Source organism: Gracilinanus agilis, chromosome X (genome assembly GCF_016433145.1).
Source record: "Gracilinanus agilis isolate LMUSP501 chromosome X, AgileGrace, whole genome shotgun sequence".
Lineage (NCBI taxonomy): Eukaryota > Metazoa > Chordata > Mammalia > Didelphimorphia > Didelphidae > Gracilinanus > Gracilinanus agilis.
Genome location: NC_058136.1, coordinates 78,498,775 through 78,518,232, shown reverse-complemented (window position 1 = coordinate 78,518,232; position 19,458 = coordinate 78,498,775). Strand labels below are relative to the sequence as shown.

Below are 19,458 nucleotides of genomic sequence, written 5' to 3'. Positions count from 1 at the left end.
TTTTTATCTAATGTTTTCTATCATTAATTTAATAAAACTTGGCATAAAATTCTAAATACAAATTATGAGATACTCATTAAATTTAAGGTCAATACTTTTAAGAATAGAAATGTAACAATGTATATGTGTCAGAATATTTTATTATTTAATTTATCATATAGAAGAAAATATTTATAATATACATAATTATGTGAATAAAATGGAAAAAAAATTAGTGATTATTTATAAATGTCATACAGAAAAACTACCTGGTAAAACTTGAATCGGAACCCAAGAATATGACAGAGTGTTTCAGGTTCACATAAATACATGTAAGATTGGATTAAAGACACAAAGAATTCATCATATTCTGGCCTGCATTCATAAACTTCTAATATGATATCCAAAACTCTGTTGGGGTCCAAATTAAAGCATCCTATAATATAAAAAACATAAAAAGAAAAACTTTTAACTATTTTCATTTAATATTTTTACGTTTGTGACATTACAATTTTACAAAAATACATGACTATTTTTCATTAAAATTATGTTAGGGATGATTCTTATCCGAAGGAGTCTCAAACTTTGCATCAGAATAAAATGATATTGGACAGAATCACAGATAAATTTCATACTGTTGCCTTTTCCTCAGCTTAGGAACACATTATTCATTTTCCTAGTATTCTTCACCAAAGGAGACCTTTTAGTGTCAACTACTCCAAATAAATTCCTAAATCTCAACTTCAATATTTTGTCAACATTATTTTGTTCTCAAAAGAGGATAAATGATGTATTTTTTTTAAAGCACACAAGAGGACAAAAAGGAATAAGAAAAGAAGCACAAAGCAGATTAACTCTAAAACTTAAGGTGATAAATTTATTCTCAATACATCTAAAACTGACACCTTATTTCTGATGATCAATCAAAAAACATATAGAAAGTGGCAATACACAATCTATGCCTTCTTCATAATCTATTAAAGGAAACAATATCAAAACAAATATATAGCATTTTGAGAAACAGAGACAGAAGAACTTGGGTTCAAATCTGATCTCAGATACTTCCTTGCTGTTTGACCTGGGCAAGTCACTTAACCTCTATTATCTAGTACTTCTCATTCTTCCATCTTCTATCTATATTACACAGTACTGATTCTAAGACGGAAGATAAGAGGTTTTTTTTTAACTTAAGCAAAATTTATTAACATTTTAGATAAGCTCAAAAAATAAGGATAGAAATAATATTAGACAAGATAATAGTCAAAATACACATGATTCAGGAACAGATAAATTCCATTATGCTTAAAGGGCTTATCCAATTAATTAATCTAAATATATGTAATATATGATATAAAAGAGTCATTTACATGAATAGTCAAACAATTTTAAGGATCTCCTTTATGGGTTGGATGTTGAACTAAAAAAAAAACAAAAACACAGGGGTCAGCTGGGTGGGTCAGTGGATTAAGAGTCAAGCCTAGAGATGGGAGGTTCTAGGTTCAAATCTAGCCTCAGACACTTCCTAGCTGTGTGTCCCTGGAAAAGTCACTTAACCCCCATTGCCTAGCCCTTACCACTCTTCTAGCCTTAAAGCCAATATTGGCTCCAAGATATAAGGTAAGGATTTTTTTCAAAAATGGTAACACACGGGGCAGCTGGGTAGCTCAGTGGAGTGAGAGTCAGGCCTAGAGACAGGAGGTCCTAGGTTCAAACCCGGCCTCAGCCACTTCCCCAGCTGTGTGACCCTGGGCAAGTCACTTGACCCCCATTGCCCACCTTTACCAATCTTCCACCTATGAGACAATACACCGAAGTACAAGGGTTAAAAATAAAAAAATAAAATAAAAAATGGTAACACAAAGGCAAAAAACAGTACCCTGCCTCAAAGTGCTCAGGGGTAAATAGAAGAGGCAACAAGAAAACAAATGTGAACCAACAAAAATAAGTAGGAAATAGATAAATAACATAGGGAAAGCATTAAAATTAAGAGAATCTAGGAAGAGCTTTCTGTAGATGGTGAAGCCAAGAAAGCCAACATTTAGATATGAGGAAGAACACAAGGAAGAGCCAAAGAAAATGCCCAAAAAGGGAACTGTTTTGGAAAGTAGACAGAACTCGGTAATAAAGAATTTAAATGCTTCACAAATAATTTTAAAATTGATTGTGAGGTAAAAACATGACAATTAAGAATCATAATATAAACCTTTTAACATTTAGACAAAACTAACCAAAAGATAATAAAAGATATTAAGAACCTGAATAGAATTTTAGAAGTTATATGACAGACCATTGCTAATTAACGAATTAGAAGAATAAACAATATTAAAAATTTAGCCAAGTATTTTGGCCTAGGGCAACAGCGGAAAGAACACCAGGTGTGGAGTCAGGAATACTCATCTTCTAGCCTCAGACATCTACTAATCATGTTACAATTCCCTCAGTTTCCTCATCTGTAACATGAATAGAGTCTGTAAAATAAATAGCAAATCACTCCAGGATCTCTATCAATAAAACTACAAATGGGGTCACAAAGGTTGGGCACAATTGAAATAACTGACAATACAATTTTAGTTTTATCTAAAACATCAGGAGAACTAGGAAAGAGTGATATGCTGAAAAGAATTCTCTAAAATGTTTTTTAAACTTTTTCCTTTAAAAAAGTTTCCCTAAAAGAAATAAAGATCAGATGATTAACAATCAAGAAAAGATTAAAAAAAGCTAATGGATATTGCATAATTAAGAGATTCTTGTCATTTCAGAAAGAAGAGTTTTAAATGGTGAGGTGGGAAACCAGCCATTGAGAGTTTAAGAATAGTGAGAGAAGAGGAAGGTCCCTGTTTTAAACAACATTCTCAAAGAATTAAGCCATAAAAAAGAAGAGATGCACGATGACAGGTAATAAGAATGAAATGATTTAACTTTTCTCAAACTTTTTTTGTTTTTGTGATTCTTTTGGATACTTGCCTAACATAAAAGAAAAACAATGAGATGACCACTTTTGTTTTAATATGTGAAAATTTTAATGAACAATCCAATACATATTAGGAATATGTATATTAAATTGATATGTGCAATAAAAGGTTTATGAAAAAATAGTACAATGAATGTGCAAAATTTTGTTGAGAGTGAATTTCCAAAAATGAAAAGATACTTATAAGCATAATAAACTTCAAGGATATGAATGGCCAGGAATGTACTGAGAAAAGATGTCAATCAAAGAAGGAAAATTAAATAAATATATAAGTGGAAGCATATAATAAGCCCACATTTCCAAAAAAATATTTTTATAAACTGTGGTTCTACTTTATGTTATTATTTATACTACATTTGCAATACTTAACATTAACATTTTTAACTTTTTTTTAAATTTTGTTTAGTTAATTTATAATTTTTTTTACATGGTTACAAGATTTGTGTTTCATTCCTCTCCATCTCCCCCCTCCCGTAGTTGACATGCAATTTGATTTTTTTTTTTATAACATTACCTTCTTGAATGATGTAAACTTTTGTTGCTATGGCCAAAAAAAAAATCTACTGCCTAGTATCCAACTTTCTGGAAATGAGGCACACTAAGCTCTGGTTAGTTCATGGATAAAATAAAGTCTCTCATCCAGTTTAAACTTCAAGTTTCTGTGGTTTGTTTTTTTCTTTGGAAATATATATGCCCATGTTATAAACAAAAAAATCAAATATTAATCAGTTCATAAAATAGGGATTTGTCAGGGAAATGTTAGATGCTTTTATAAATAAAACATAGCATTCATTCATTTGTATTCATTAATAAAAACCAAAAGTTAACATAAATTCTCCTTACCTATTAAAGACTTTATATTTTCCAAGATCAAGTCACTAGTAATATGTCCAGATAAATCTTGACCCAGTTCAGCAATCAACTTTGCATAACCTTCATTCTCTTCTCTTAGTAAATTGAATTTTTGTTGCTTATAACTGAAATTAAATAAACATAATGGGTATACAATGAAAAGGTTTTTTAAAAAACAAGGATGATCCTTAATGTAATTAACTAATATAATAAATCATTACCATTACCTTCAATATTTACCCCATGACATGCAAACAGAAACAACACAAGACCCTGAATCAAATAACCTTGCCAATAATAGTTTCAGTCCACCTCCATCATCTATTATTCAGGGAAAGAATATTCAGACCCAAACAGGTAAGGTAAGTCAGGTAAAATAGCAAAGGAGTAATCACTGTGAGAAAGATTCCTCCCTTTACAGACTGAAAATCAAGTATCTTAGTAATGGCAACATACCCCAAACCATTGGGGCTTTGCCTCCAAAGTACTCTCCATTATCAAAGGATTTTAACAGTAGAAATGAATTTAAAGATGCATCATCGTAAGATTTACTGCTGTATCCTAAGGATCCCAAGACCTTTCCATTGGAGGTTACTAGAATGTGAACTCCATGAGAGCAATATCTTATTTTTCTATTTATATCTCCAGTGTTCTGCATAGTAAATGCTTAACTAACATGTAAAGTGTTTTGTAAACATTAAAGGACTGTGTGTATATATATATACACACATATATGCGCTAGCCATTATTTAAAATGTTATTTCATAGATGCATTCAAATGCTTCTAATAAAAAATTATAATATAATTACTATATAAGTTTGCTATGTTTAATTATAGAAACTTAGAAATACAGAAATAGACTATTTCTTACTAAAGAAGCAGCTTTTTCGGTCACTGGTCAAAAAACATGGAAAAAAGCTACCTTTTCTAATCTATTAAGAGCACAGACATGTTTTATAATAATAGTAAACACAAAACAGCATATTAAATTATGACTAATCTTACATTCTTTGATAAACATTCAATGTTATGTTATGGCTGACAAAATTGTTTTTCAAAAGCTAGGGGAGAAATAGTAGTTTTATCTCTAAAAGAAAATATAAAACAGTAACAAAAAATATTAATTATATTAGTTACTTAATTTATAGCTTGAAACAAATGTACATACAAGAGTTTTGTCTTGATTTTAACAGATTTCTGATTAAACTGCTGGGATTGTTTAATAAGTCCTAATGATTCCAATGTTTCTGGTTCCAAGCGCTCTTTTAAAGTTGTTTCTGAAACTAAATACTACAACAACAAAAAAGGGTAGTTAAAGCAAGTTATTTCATTATAAATATTTTTAAAACAATTCAATTTAGCCTTACCCAAAATAAGCTATTAAAATTTTTTTTAATTCAAGAAACAATTTCTAAAAAAAATGTTGCTAACTTGCAAAAGTGCTTTTTTTCCCATCTAACCTTGCTCTATAGTTCTAAGAAACTATAGCATGGGTAGCTCTGGTAAACCATCTAAGCAGATTGTGGCTAACTCAGGTTTAGGGTTACCAACAGGCCTCAAATCTATCTAGGGAAAAGGTGGATTAGAACTATTTGTTCCAATGGCCATGAAGATCACTAAAACACACATTCGAGCTAGTCACACATCAAAGAGGTCACAGTCATCATACACATCTCGAGCCATTACCAGTTATCCCAACTTTTCTTTTGCCACTAGACTTGAATGACTAGAAGAAAAAGTAAAGCCAAAAACTATACAACATCCAAATCACTACAATTCAAGCCTCCATACCATGAAGTCATTGGTCCTTTTTGAAAACAAAGGACAAATAACAGATAATCAACCAACAAAAGTCCTATTGAAGATGCCAAGCACTATACTGAGAAAATAATGGAGATGTAAAGACATAAAAATAAATCTCCAAAAATTAAAATAAAAAATTCCATTTATATGTGGAATCTGGGACAAATAGGTAGTAAAGGAGATGGTCTGGAGTCAGGAATACCTGGATTTAAATCTGGCTCGTATAACCCTAGGCAGATCACTTAATTCTGTTTGCACCATTTCCTCACTGGCAAAACTGGGTAGAGAAGGAAATAGCAAACTACACCAGTGTCTTTGCCAAGAAAATCCTAAATTAGGTCACAATGACTCAGGTACTCTAATTAACAATTATTAAGAATCAGCTGAAAAAATTAAAAATTACTTTAATAACATGTTCACAGGAAATAATCAATAAGGGAAATGTACTATAAGTATAGTAATTTGTAACTAGAGTTATAGAAGATGGAACAGGGACTGGCAAAGATTTGAAGAAGTCAGGAAGTAGAGATGAGGAAAATAATGAGGGATAGGCAATAAAAAAGGCAAAAGTAGGAAGTTCTCTTATTAGAGAAAGAGCAATAAGACCAGGGTCATTAGATCAAGGATTTTATAATGAGAAATATGAAGTGGTCAGTGGGAGGTTAGATTATGAACAATATAATATGTCCAAGAGAGTATTTTATATTTAATCCTGGAGCCAAAAATTGAGCAGCTATAAATTTTAAGGTTTCCACCAAATGAATTTTCATTTAAGAAAATAAAACATAAATAGTTTTTAGCAACAAACAATTTCTTATTATAAATATAACTATTCTAATGGAATGTCAATTGCACCTTCATATAAAAAAAAACTCTGTGGTAATGTCAGTATTTATTTTACGTAAGATGCTCTAAGGCCATCTATGTGAATTGGATGATCCTCACTATGGGCACTATAAAGTCTAACCTCTGGGAAATAAGTTATTTCTGACAGATAGAAGAACTGCCACTTTCCTGAACTAAGTTTCACTACCCTGAGAAAGGCAAAGACAAAAGACAATATCATCTAGTTTTTTATTAATTATAATCAACAAGAATTTCCCTATGCTAGGTTATTTCCATTGTTATCTTATATGCACTTTACCATATTTCAGACTCAAGAATTAACTGAATGACTTCCTGGTTAATTATGTACTAGAAGTGGGGAAAGTACTTTCAAGAGTCTGCAGGCTAAAACCCAAACCAATTGTTTGCAAAAAACTCAATGTTGATCTAGGCTAGAAAAATGACTCAAGATAATGTGTCATATCCCATAACACTTCCAGATTTTCTCATATGAGTATCATCACCTCGATGAATAAAGGAATCTGAGCTTCTTCTATCTATCCAATCAAGTTTCATCCCAACAAGTCCCATAAACATAAAAACAACCATTTTTCTTCTCAAAATTCTTGCCATATAGTATATACCACATTCTAATTCTGATGGCTTTTTGATTATAAGACATTTCTCATTCTACTGTTCTAATCACTCTTTTTTGTGTCCTGTCAACACCATTTTTCTTTTCTAAAATCATTAGATTTCTCCAAATTCACCTGAGCTATTTCACACATTTAACTTTGTCCTCAAATATCACTTTTGTAGTTTTTATGACTTCCAAACAAACCCTGGGATACCTGGACACCAGAAATATAGACAGGTTTGAGTTTTAAAAGGCCCTTCAAGAAGTGCCCTCTTCATTGGGAGAAGAGAACATTATATTCACATTATTACTTCAAAAAAGGGTAAAGATTTAAGATTGCCACTTACCAAACATGCTAATACTAATTGTATGAAATGGTCTCTTTTACTTTTTTCTTCTAAACAACCTGTCTCAATATCTAAAATGACAAAAGTAAAGAAATAAATTATTGATATTTAAGTAGCTTACTTCCTAGGAGGTGATTTGAAAACAGTAAAGACCTGTGTTGTCTCTCTGAATTTGTCCATTTTACTGGAACCAATCATAATCATAAGTGCTTCAAAAGATGAGAATAGCAAACTTTTAGAAATCTATGCGGGGAGGGGGGGGAGCAACTGGGTAGCTCAGTGGATACAGAGTCAGGCCTAGAGACTGGAGGTCCTAGGTTCAAATCCCGTCTGACACTTCCCAGCTGTGTGACCCTGGGCAAGTCACTTGACCCTCATTGCCTACCCTTACCACTCTTCCACCTAGGAGCCAATACACAGAAGTTAAGGGTTTTAAAAAATTGAAAAAAAAAAAAAGAAATCTATGCCAGGATTTTCAGTATAACTTACAGAAACCATGCCACATGTAGAAATAAACTTGGAAAATACTATGCAGAAACGGGGGACTGAAGTGGAATAAATACAACTTCTGTTTTGGTCTATCTTCAAAGTGAATGTCCCTTTAAAAAGTCAGAAAAAAGTTCTAGGTTTTAAGGCTTAGTTCAATGCAAAAAAAATTTTTTTTGGTTTTTGGGGGTTTTTTTAGGAAAAAGTAGAAAGCACTAGAAAGCAATAGAAAACTATTTTTCCTAATGGTAATGTATTTATACATGCACAGTTGTTTCTAATTCACAAATGTAAAAAATAATGATCATAAACTATGCCAAAACACACATCTAACTTTCATAGTATATTAAATTGTCTTCAGAAATGAGAATCTTAGTATCTCTCTGTGTAATCAATCTAATTCTATATTAATATCATATTTTTATCAATAAGGAATAATAATAAAAAGTTCAACTTATGTAGTTTTCTTGTAAGTAGAAATATAATTTTATACTACCTAATATGCAGAATACATCAGCGAGAATCGAGGGCACATCATCACGAAATTCCTGTTTTAAAGGATATATTATTTAGAACACTAGAATAAAACTGAATTATCATCAATTAGAATCTAATAAATTTATATAAAAGCTGTAAATCAAGATAGAAAATAAATTCATCAAAATTATAAGCTTTTGTATGGTACATGAAAACATCCAAAACATAAAAACTAAATAATTCTTTTAAAATAACATATTGATATCTCCTTTTAACATCACTTTCATTTCTGAATATTTCTCTTGTTCCTTACCATCATCCCCACCCTTAAAAAATGTAAAATCCATTAATTCTGATCCAAACAATCCACAGCAATTTATAATAAAAATTAACTTCATATTTTCTGAAATTACTACAACCTCTTTTATATTTTTAAATTTCTTTATTTTATTTAATTTAAAATTTTGATTCCTTTGATATTCTTTACCTACTTATTCCTTCAGATTAATTTTATCATTTTTTATAGTACTGTAAAGTAGTTGTTTCACAATCTCGTACGATACTAAATAATTAATTTCAGCAATGTTGTTTTTATTTTATTGACTCAGTCTAATAATGAGAATTGAAATTTCTCTGATTAGTTAACTTGAAATTTGTTAAAAGGTAGGCTAGAGCAGAATTTATTTGACTTCAACTCAAGTAATAAAAAGCAAGAGAAGCAATCATCTCAGACAAAGCAAAATTAAAAATAGACCTGATTAAGAGATAAGGAAGGAAACTACATCTTGGTAAAAGGTAGAGAATAAAATAACAGCAATACTAAACATATATGTACCAATTGGTATATAGCTTTCAAATTTTTAAAGGTGAAATTAAATGACCTAAAGAAGAAATAGTAAAACTATACTAATGAGGATCCTCAACTTTCTCCTCTCAGAAATAAAATATAAATATGAAAAAAGGTAGGACAGTGGACAGAATTCTAAAAAAATTCAAATTAGTAGATCTCTAGAGAAAAATCAAATGAAAATAGAAAGGAAATACCTTCTTTCAATGAAACATGACATCTACACAAAAACTGACCATATACTAGGGCATAAAACCTCCACAACCAAATGCAGAAACAAAAACAATGAATACATCCTTTTCAGATCACAATGAAATAAAAATTACAATAAATAAAGGGCCATGGAAAAACATCAAAAATTAACTATAAACTAAATAATGTAATTCTACAAAAGTAATAGTCAAAAAACATTTTAGAAACATTCAATAATGTCATTAATGAGAATGACAATGAGGAGACAACATATCAAAATTTATGGGATATAGTGAAAACAGTACTTTGGAAAAAATTTTATCTAGGTTCACGAGGAGGACATCATATCCACCCACAAAACAGAACTGGCTAGCAAAAAGGTATCAGAAATCAGAATCTACACAGAACTGATTTTTGACAAGACACACATGCAAATAAAGATTCACTAAGATTTTTAAATGAGGATTTTTCAAAATTAAACAAAAATGCAAGCATACTAATTCAAAGTACTGTTCTTAAAAATAATAGTTAGGGTTAAAAATCTACATTTACAAAACCACCAATAATCATATGAAAAAATATTCTAAGTCCCTCCTGATTAGAGAAATGCATAACATAACTCCTCAAAGATACTATCTCACACCTATCAGATTGGCCAATATAACAGAAAAGGAACATAATAAATATTGGGAATGTGGCAAAATTTAGTCACTTAATACAGTGCTGGTGGAGTTGTGAATTGATCCAACTATTCTGGAAGGCAATCTGGAATTGTGCTCAAAGAGCTTGAAAAGAAAGCAAGCCCTCTGTTCAAGCAATTAATACCACTACTAGATTTGTATCTCAGAGATTAAAAATATTTAAATGGTGGCAAAAAATTTGAAACTATGGGGATGTCCCTCAACTGGGGAATGGCTAAACAATATTGTGGTCATGGAAGGAATGAAGAATCGAATGATTTCAGGAAGAATTGGAAAGACTACATGAACTGATACAGAAGGAAATAAGCAAAACCAAGAGAACATTATACACATTAATTAAAACACTGAGGGATGATCAAATGCAATAGATTTTGCTACTAAGAGCAATACGAGGATCCAGGACAATTCTGAAGGACTTATGAAAAAGAATGCTATTAACATCTATAAAAAGAACTATGGAAGTAGAAAGGTAAAATGAAAAATTAAAAACATGATTTACTGCATTTTTATTTGGGTATATGATTTGGGTGGGGTTTTAAAAGATTAATACAAAAAAGAATAAAATGGAAATAGGTTTTGAGTGATAATATATTTATAACTCAGCAGAATTACTTGTCAACTCCAGGAGACGGAAAGGAAGATATAATCATAGAAAACTTATATTTGTTACTGGAATAAAGAAAACTTTTTTAAAAATAAAAATAACAATACTACCAAAATTTTACATTTGATTTTGTTTTGAAAAGGTTCTTTGTGTGGGGCAACTAGGTGGCTCAGTGGATCAAGAGCCAGACCTAGAAATGGGAGGTCCTAGGTTCAAATCTGGCCTCAGATACTTTCTAACTGTGTAATCTTAGATAAATTACTTAAACCCCAATGCCTTATTGCTCTTACTGCTCTTCTGCCTTAGAATCAATATACAATATTGAGTCCAAGAAAGAGGGTAAGGGTTTTTTAAAAAACTTCCTTGTGCACACCAAAATATTAAGATAAATAATTGTAGCAGCAAGAACCATAAATAACATAAATGTCTACAAATTTATGGTCTGTGAATGTAGATAAATATAATTACAACTTAAGGGGTATAGAGAAGCATAAGAAGAACAAAGTGAAGTACAAGTAGGAAAAAAAAATAGGTCAAGGAAGTACACCTATTTTTTAAAACTCTAATGTATGTTCAGGTAAAGAAATCAAAAATATCAATAAGTACATGAGAAAGTGTTCCAAATCTCTAATAATTAGAGAAATGCAAATCAAAACAACTCTGAGGTATCACCTCACACCTAGCAGATTGGCTAAAATGAAAGAAGGGGAGAGTAATGAATGTTGGAGGGGATGTAGCAACATTGGGACATTAATGCATTGCTGGTGGAGTTGTGAACTGATCCAGCCATTCTGGCTGGCAAATTGGAATCATGCTCAAAGGGCTATAAAAGAGCCTGCCCTTTGATCCAGCCATACCATTGTTGGGTTTGTACCCCAAAGAGATGATAGATAAACAGACTTGTACGAAAATATTTATAGCTGCGCTTTTTGTGGTGGCAACAAACTGGAAAAGGAGGGTATGTCCTTCAGTTGGGGAATGGCTGAACAAACTGTGGTATATGCGGGTGATGGAATACTATTGTGCTAAAAGGAATAATAAACTGGAGGAGTTCCAGGCGAACTAGAGAGACCTCCAGGAACTGATGCAGAGCAAAAAGAGCAGAGCCAGAAGAACATTGTACACAGAGACTGATATACTGTGGTAAAATCGAATGTAATGGGCTTCTGTACCAGCAACAATGCAATGACCCAGGACAGCTCTGAGGGATTTATGGTAAAGATGCTACCCACATTCAGAGGAAGGACTGCAGGAGAGGAAACATATAAGAAAAGCAACTGCTTGAACGCATGGGTCGGGTGGACATGACTGGGGATATGGACGCAAAACTACCACACCAATGCAACCACCAACAATTTGGAAATAGGTCTTGATCAAGGACACATGACAAAACCAGTGGAAATGTGCGTCGGCCATGGGTGGGGAGAGTGCGGGGGGCGAAGGGGAAAGTAGGAGCATGAATCATGTAACCATGTTAAAAATGATTATTAATAAATGTTTAAATTTTAAAAATAATAAAAATAATAAAAATAATAATATGGAAAAAACTCTAATGTATGAAATTTTATAATGACCACACTTTTAAAAGTAATATTGCTTGGACTCGAAACTACCACACCAATGCAACTACCAACAATATGGAAATAGGTCTTGATCAAGGACACATGATAAAACCAGTGGAAATGTGTGTGGGCCATTGGTGGGGAGAATGTGGGGGGGGTGAAGGGGAAAGTAGGAGCATGAATCATGTAAACATGTTAAAAATGAATATTAATGAATGTTTAAAATTTTTAAAAAAAGTAATATTGCCCATATAATATTGAACTAATTTGATATTAGCCTAGTTTTTCTTTCCTTCATTTTTAATTTTTTAATATTTAATTTTTCCCCAACTACAAGTAAAAACAATTTTTAGCATTTTTTAAAATTAAAATTAAAGCCTGCTCTCCATAATAGTTGGATCAATCAAATTTCACCAAAAAGGCATTAGTTTCCCAATTTTCTCATATTTCCAATATTTTGCTTTTCTGTTACATTAGCCAAGTGATACTCCAGTCTTATTTTAACTTATTTTTCTAAACCTGAGTGATTTAGAGCATTGTTTTCATGACTAGACGGATTTGATTTCTTTTATTTTTCTGAAAACTGTCCATATCCTTTGACCATTTATTAATTGGGGAATAATATGTTCCTATAAATTTCATTCAGTTCTCTATATATTTGAGAAAAGAGGCTTCCTAGTTGTTATGTGGTTTTCCACAGGTAAACTAAAGATGTGTGTTATTCTATAAATAATTCCCATTTGATCAAAGAACATGAAGCTTGACATCTTGTGATACTAGAATGATTTTTCAATGTAAAATCAACTGTTATTATGGTCACTTCGGTAAGAAAATTATTTCTAAGAACTGTTACTGAACACTAAAATTATTCTTTATCTTACCCTCTGCGCAAGATGTAAGAAAAACAAATTATAAATACTCACAATAATATCGCTGAGAACATTAGCTGCTTGGTCATGCTTTAGATTTCCTTGTATGACATGACATGAGAGCTCATAGAAAGCCTGCTGAATATCTAAAAGGGGAAAAAACAGGCAGGTTAATCCCACAATACTTAAGGTTTTCTGTCCTACATTTCCATTAACATATATACTAAAACTCAATACAGAAAAAAACATTGGTTTAAGAGGAAGTCTTTCACTGAACATATAGAAAAAAATTTAACAAATATTTAGGCTAGAAGAGGAACTGCTAAGAAATTGAAATATCACTTCTCTATATTCATTTTATTTCTCTTAAAACTGTAATTTCCAATTTTTCTTTTTCCTTATATATACTTCTGTTACCTCTCTGATGCTCCACCATTCAGTCATAAAATTTCTTCAGGGAAAAAAAAAGTCATTCCTAGTGACCCAAGAGTACTACAGCTATTTAGAGTTCCCAACTAAGAAAGAATCTCAGAGACCTGTTTGTAGTTCTTTAATCACACTGATCAATAGTTATCAATTTTGTTAGTAATTTCCAAGTATACCTGAGGGTTATTTTGTTCAAGAGTCTTTTTGAATTCCAATTTAACTTTTCTCCTCAAATATTGGAAATTTCCTCTCTTTATTGTACATTTGAAACTATTACCTCCGAAATTTTGTAAATGCATATTCCGGGGGAACAGACATAAAAGTAGAGTAGAATTTAATCCAGGACTCTTAACAATTACTCCATAAAAATCTAGAAAATTAAACAAAACCAAGTCCTAACAAATGTCTTTTACAACACAAAAATACCTAAAAAGCAGGAGGAATAAAAACAGAAAAAAAACTAGAGGCCAATTTCCCTATTGAATACTGATTTCTAAATTATTAAATACAATCCTAGGAAGAAAATTCAGCTATATGCCAAGACTGCTGGACTGGTTCAATAGGAAAAGGATCAGCATAACTGGCTATTATCAATAACAGAAAAAACAAAAATCATATGATTATAACAACAGATGCAGGAAAAAACTTTTGACACAGTAATAAATGGACCTTTCCTTTAAATGATAAGAAGTATTAGCTAAAACTTTCAAAAAGCATCATCTTTAACAACTATAAGCTAAAAGCACTTCCCACTAAGGTCAGGGAATGAAGCAAAGATGTCCATATACAATAGCAAAAGGAAAAGAAAAAAAAATGAAGGAATTAGAATAAGCAATAAGGAACAAAACTATCATTCTATGCAGATTATGATTATGTATTCAAAGAATCCTAGATAATCAAATAAAAATATTATAAAAGAAATAACTTCAGCAAAGTTGAAGTATATAAATTAATAGATATAAATCATCATTTCTATAATTACCAACAAAGATGAGATCGGGGGAAAAAAGGAGAAATCCCATTTAAAATAACTACAGACAGCATAAAATACACATTAAGTCTACCTGACGATACAAACCCAAGAACTATATGAACACAATTAAAAAATACTTTTCACACAATAAGATGGAAAAATATTAATTTCTCATGGATAGGTTGAGCCAATACGATAAAAATGACAGTGCTCCCCACATTCACTAATCAGTGAATATTCAGTGCCATACCAAACTACTTAAAAAAAAAAAAGTTTTTAGAGCTATAAAAAACCAACAAAATTTATCTGGGAAAACAAAAGGTCAAAAATATCAAATGAATCAATTAAAAATTATAAGGGAAGGTGAGCCTAGCCCTATAAGTTAAAGTTTGATAAATCCAAAGAACCCCAATTTCTGGGAAAAGTACTCACTACTTTACAAAAACTGCTGAGGAAACTCAAAACAGTCAAAATCCTAAGATCAAAATAGGTATATAATTTAGACATAGAGGATGATAACAATAAGCAAATTAGGGGAGGGAAGAAAAATGCCAAGGGAAAAAAATCAAAGCTAAGGAAAATGTAGAAGCCTGTGAGAAACGGAGGCAACTTACCCAAAAACAGTCCTTAAAGAGCCTAACTGAATAAACAAGGGCAAAAGTTAAAGCAGAGCAAGATGAAAATCCAGATCAACTAAGAAAACAGAATATGATGCCAACTAGTACCTCCACCAACTAGGCCAAGAACAACAGCATTAAGAAATTATACAAGAAAGGAGATCCTAGTCATAAGGCTTTATAATCATAAACATGGAAGCAACAAAAAAAACAGACTGTTTAAAAATATTTATATTCATAAAAATGAACTCATTTTGGCAAAATATGACAAAAGGGACAAAAGACAAACTGATTTCAATATTTACAGACAATTTATATAAAATATTGATAAGCAAAACAACAGCCTAAATAATTTAAGATAAAAGTAAAATAATTATTAAAAATACATTTAAAAACCTGTAATAGGAGACATCAACCTATTGGTTAAAGAACTAAATATAAGAATTTAAGTATATAAAACTTTAAAATGCAGAAAAGCAAAAGTATCAAACACATCTTTAGCCCACAATGCAATACATAAATAAAGAAATTTAAGACATAAATAAAGAAATGCTGAAGAAACTATTAAAAAGTGAAGACTAAATAAATAATTCAATAGGAAAGACTGAAGAAAGAAGTATCAAAGAACATAATCATTAACAAAATAAAATATTTTTTAAAATGCATCCAAAAAAGTAAATCAAACTTTTAATAAATGGGAAAAAAACTAAAAATGAAAAAAACAGTAGTTAGAAGGCAAATAAAAAAATTTTAATAAGATCAGAAGTTGGGTTTTTTAAAGGCCAATAAAAGTGATATTTCATTAGATATTTTTAAAAGGAAAAAAAACAAATTACCCAAAACCAAAATAACAAAAGTTTAATTCACAACAAAAGAAAAAAGAAACAAAGGCAATTATAAGCAACAATTTCAATCAATATGTCAATAAAAAAAATTACCACCTAAATGAAATGGATGTACATTTACAAAAATATTAAATTCTCAGAAAACAAATCAAGTAGAAAACAAAACAATCTCAGAAAAAGAAAATAAACTAGTTTTATGTGACCTACAAAAGGAAAAATCTGAGGACCAAGTGGATTTACCAGCAAATTCTATGAAACATTTAAAGAAAAATTAAGTCTAAAGGTACAAAAGTAATTTTAGAAAATAAGGGAAGGCACTACCAAATTCTTTCAATACTTCAATAATTATAATAATCTTGATACCTGCACCAAAAGATTTTTTCTCAAAAGAAACCAAAGATTAAATATGTCTAACAATGATGCAAAATTTTTTAAATAAAATATTACCAAAAATAGAAACACACAAAGATATCACCAAGACCACATGGGATTCATTCCAGTTTCAAGAAATATATCAATATAGCAGACCAGAACAATAAAAATCATGACTATATGATTAAAAAATTGTTCCATAAAATATGACAACCAAAGATGTTTTGTTTTGTTTTGTTTTTTTAAACCCTTACTTTCCGTCTTGAAGTCAATACTGTATATTGGCTCCAAGGCAGAAGAGTGGTAAGGGTGGGCAATGGGGGTCAAGTGATTTGCCCAGGGTCACACAGCTGGGAAGTGTCTCAGGTCGGATTTGAACCTAGGACCTCCTGTCTCTAGGCCTGACTCTCAATCCACTGAGCTACCCAGCTGCCCCCAACCAAAGATGTTTTAAAAAACACAGAGGAGGAGGAGGTCCTAGGTTCAAACCTGGCCTCAGCCACTTCCCAGCTGTGTGACCCTGGGCAAGTCACTTGACCCCCATTGCCCACCCTTACCAATCTTCCACCTATGAGACAATACACCAAAATACAAGGGTTTAAAAAATTAAAAAAAAAATTCTAAAAAAAAAAACACAGAGGAATGAAACTTTCCTTAATAATAAGTAATATTTTTATAAAGTGACCATATCACTTTATAAAAACTAGATCTTTCCAAGATCAGAGGAAAGCAGATTTTTTATTATCATCATTATTCTTAGACTAAGTACTAAAATAGTGATGAGGAAAAGAAATGGAAAAGCATCAGCAAAGAGGAAATAAAATTATCACTTTTTGTAGATGAAATGATATATGATTTTATGTTTATAATTATAATCAATTTATGGATATATGATTTCTTAGAGAACCCTAGAGGATCATCTAAAAATTTACTGTAACAATAATGCTGGCAAAGTTTTAGGATAAGCAAGAGATAGTTATTCTACTTAAAAGAAATAGAGACTATAAAAATACTTGGGAGTCAACCTGCCAAGAACTACAAAGGAATAATACTAAAAAATATTTTTAAAAAAAGACAAAAAATAAATAACTTTGAGAAATATATATTATATATTACCATTTACCAAAATAAACATTCGGTTAGTTAAAAATTTAACAAAAATTTACATGGAGAAAAAAAATCACTAATCTCAAGGGAAATGATAAGAGGAGTACCAGAAGAAAGGATCTATGATCACTAAAGCAAAGAAACTGGTATCTGGCTTTTCAAAAAATGTGTAAGAATAAGTTCCAATTCTCAAATGACAATTGGTAGTTATTTACCACCCTATGAAAAAAATCTCCAAATCACTCATAACTAGAAAAATTCAAATTAAAGTAATTCTGACTTTGAAGATTTTTTACACCAATCACAAATATCAGACTCACAAAATTAACAAATAAAAGCAACCAAAGAATGTTGTAGATAAAATGCCTGTAATATGTTAAGCATATAAACACTTTTTCTTTCTCTCCTTAAATCGAATGGTGCTGGAATACTGGAAATCTGGAAAAATCCATTCTGGAAAAAATGTGGAACTCAAAAAGCTATTTAACTATGCACTTGTTGACTTTACACATACTATTAAACCTGTATTTCCAAAGATTAAAGAGAAAAAGATATGTAAAAATGTTGTTATGAAATAACCTACCTCTAAAAGTCATATTTTCATGGCCTTTATTTTCACTAAGCACACGGCATAACTTCAGACTGAAATAAAACAAAATTCATATCAGTTATTAAAAAAACTAATATCTCAGGCCTTGTACTTGACAAGTTAATTTTAAGACTATTTTTAAGTTTAAAAGATTAAACGTATGTTAGAAGTCTCCAAATATTTTATTAAAATAATTTTTTATTTATATAGTATAATTTTCCTCCCTTCCAGAAAAGCATTCCATAAATAAATACCACATATATTGAAGCAAACTAAATCACACATTGATTTTTATACATCAAAATATACTTTATTTCTGAACCTACTTACCAATGTGTAGAAGGGAGGGCAGTTAGATTGTGTACTACCTAGACAGCATGCCACGCACCGTCTGGAGAACCTGAGTTCAAATATGATCTCAGACACTCCAGCTGTACCTCCTAGTTCCCTCCTTTCCAAACTACGTTGCATTTCAATTGTTTATTGTTTATTGTTTTTATTACTTATTAATTTTGTTTTGTCTTATTTGATTTTAATTTTATTATTTATTAATTTTGCATTTACATTTCTCATATTAGTTATTGCTAAATTAAAATGTAAGATCTTTGCAGTTTTCATTTTTTTGAATTTAATATTCCTAACAGGACCTTACAAATCATAGACACTAAATGAATACTTGATTGAATTACTGACGCTCCACAAACAGGAATACTGGAACATTTCACTAACTGGATAAATACACTTCAATCTTGAACCTATATTGTTTTCTATAAGTGCCAAATGCTTTTTGCAAGCACCTATCTGTCTGTCTTATTTCTTATCTGATATTTATTGTTACTGAAATGATGGTGTCATTGAAAAGGATGTGTTTTCCTATAGTAATATTTTCAAGAAATCTTAAAAGATTTTGGTAGTATACACCTTGTCATTCATTGCATTTCATCTCATGAAACTATGTGCTAGAAAGTGGCATAGGGCAGAGAGTGCTAGGTGGGGTCAGAATGACTCATTTTTCAGAGTTCAAATTTGTGTGATCCTCAGCAAATCACTTTTGTTTCTAAGTTTCCTCCTCTGTAAAATGAGCTGCATAAGAGCTTGGCAAGCTATTCCAGTATTTTGCCAAGAAAATCCCAAATAGGATCACAAAGAGACACAACTGCAAAAAACAAAAATACTAGGCACTACAGTAAGAGTTTGGGATTAATAATAATAGCTATTGTTTATATAGTATTTAGTACATGGCAGACAATGTACTAAGTCCCTTACAATTAATTTCTCATTAGGTAAGATATAAACAACTTTTACATATAAATTACCTGAGGTAGCCAGATGACTGACTTGATAAAGGTGACAGAGTTAGATATTAAATGAGTTTA

General features: G+C 30.9%; 1 protein-coding gene across 1 annotated transcript in view; it reads right to left on the bottom strand.

Moving 5' to 3' along the window:
- The window catches only part of LOC123253802 (THO complex subunit 2-like), a 77,338-nt gene that overhangs the window by 56,365 nt on the left and 1,515 nt on the right, over nt 1-19,458 (bottom strand). The window contains 7 exon segments of the mRNA XM_044682938.1: nt 249-415; nt 3,794-3,927; nt 4,972-5,093; nt 7,416-7,486; nt 8,398-8,449; nt 13,208-13,299; nt 18,077-18,135. Coding sequence (XP_044538873.1) covers nt 249-415; nt 3,794-3,927; nt 4,972-5,093; nt 7,416-7,486; nt 8,398-8,449; nt 13,208-13,299; nt 18,077-18,135 — 697 coding nt within the window.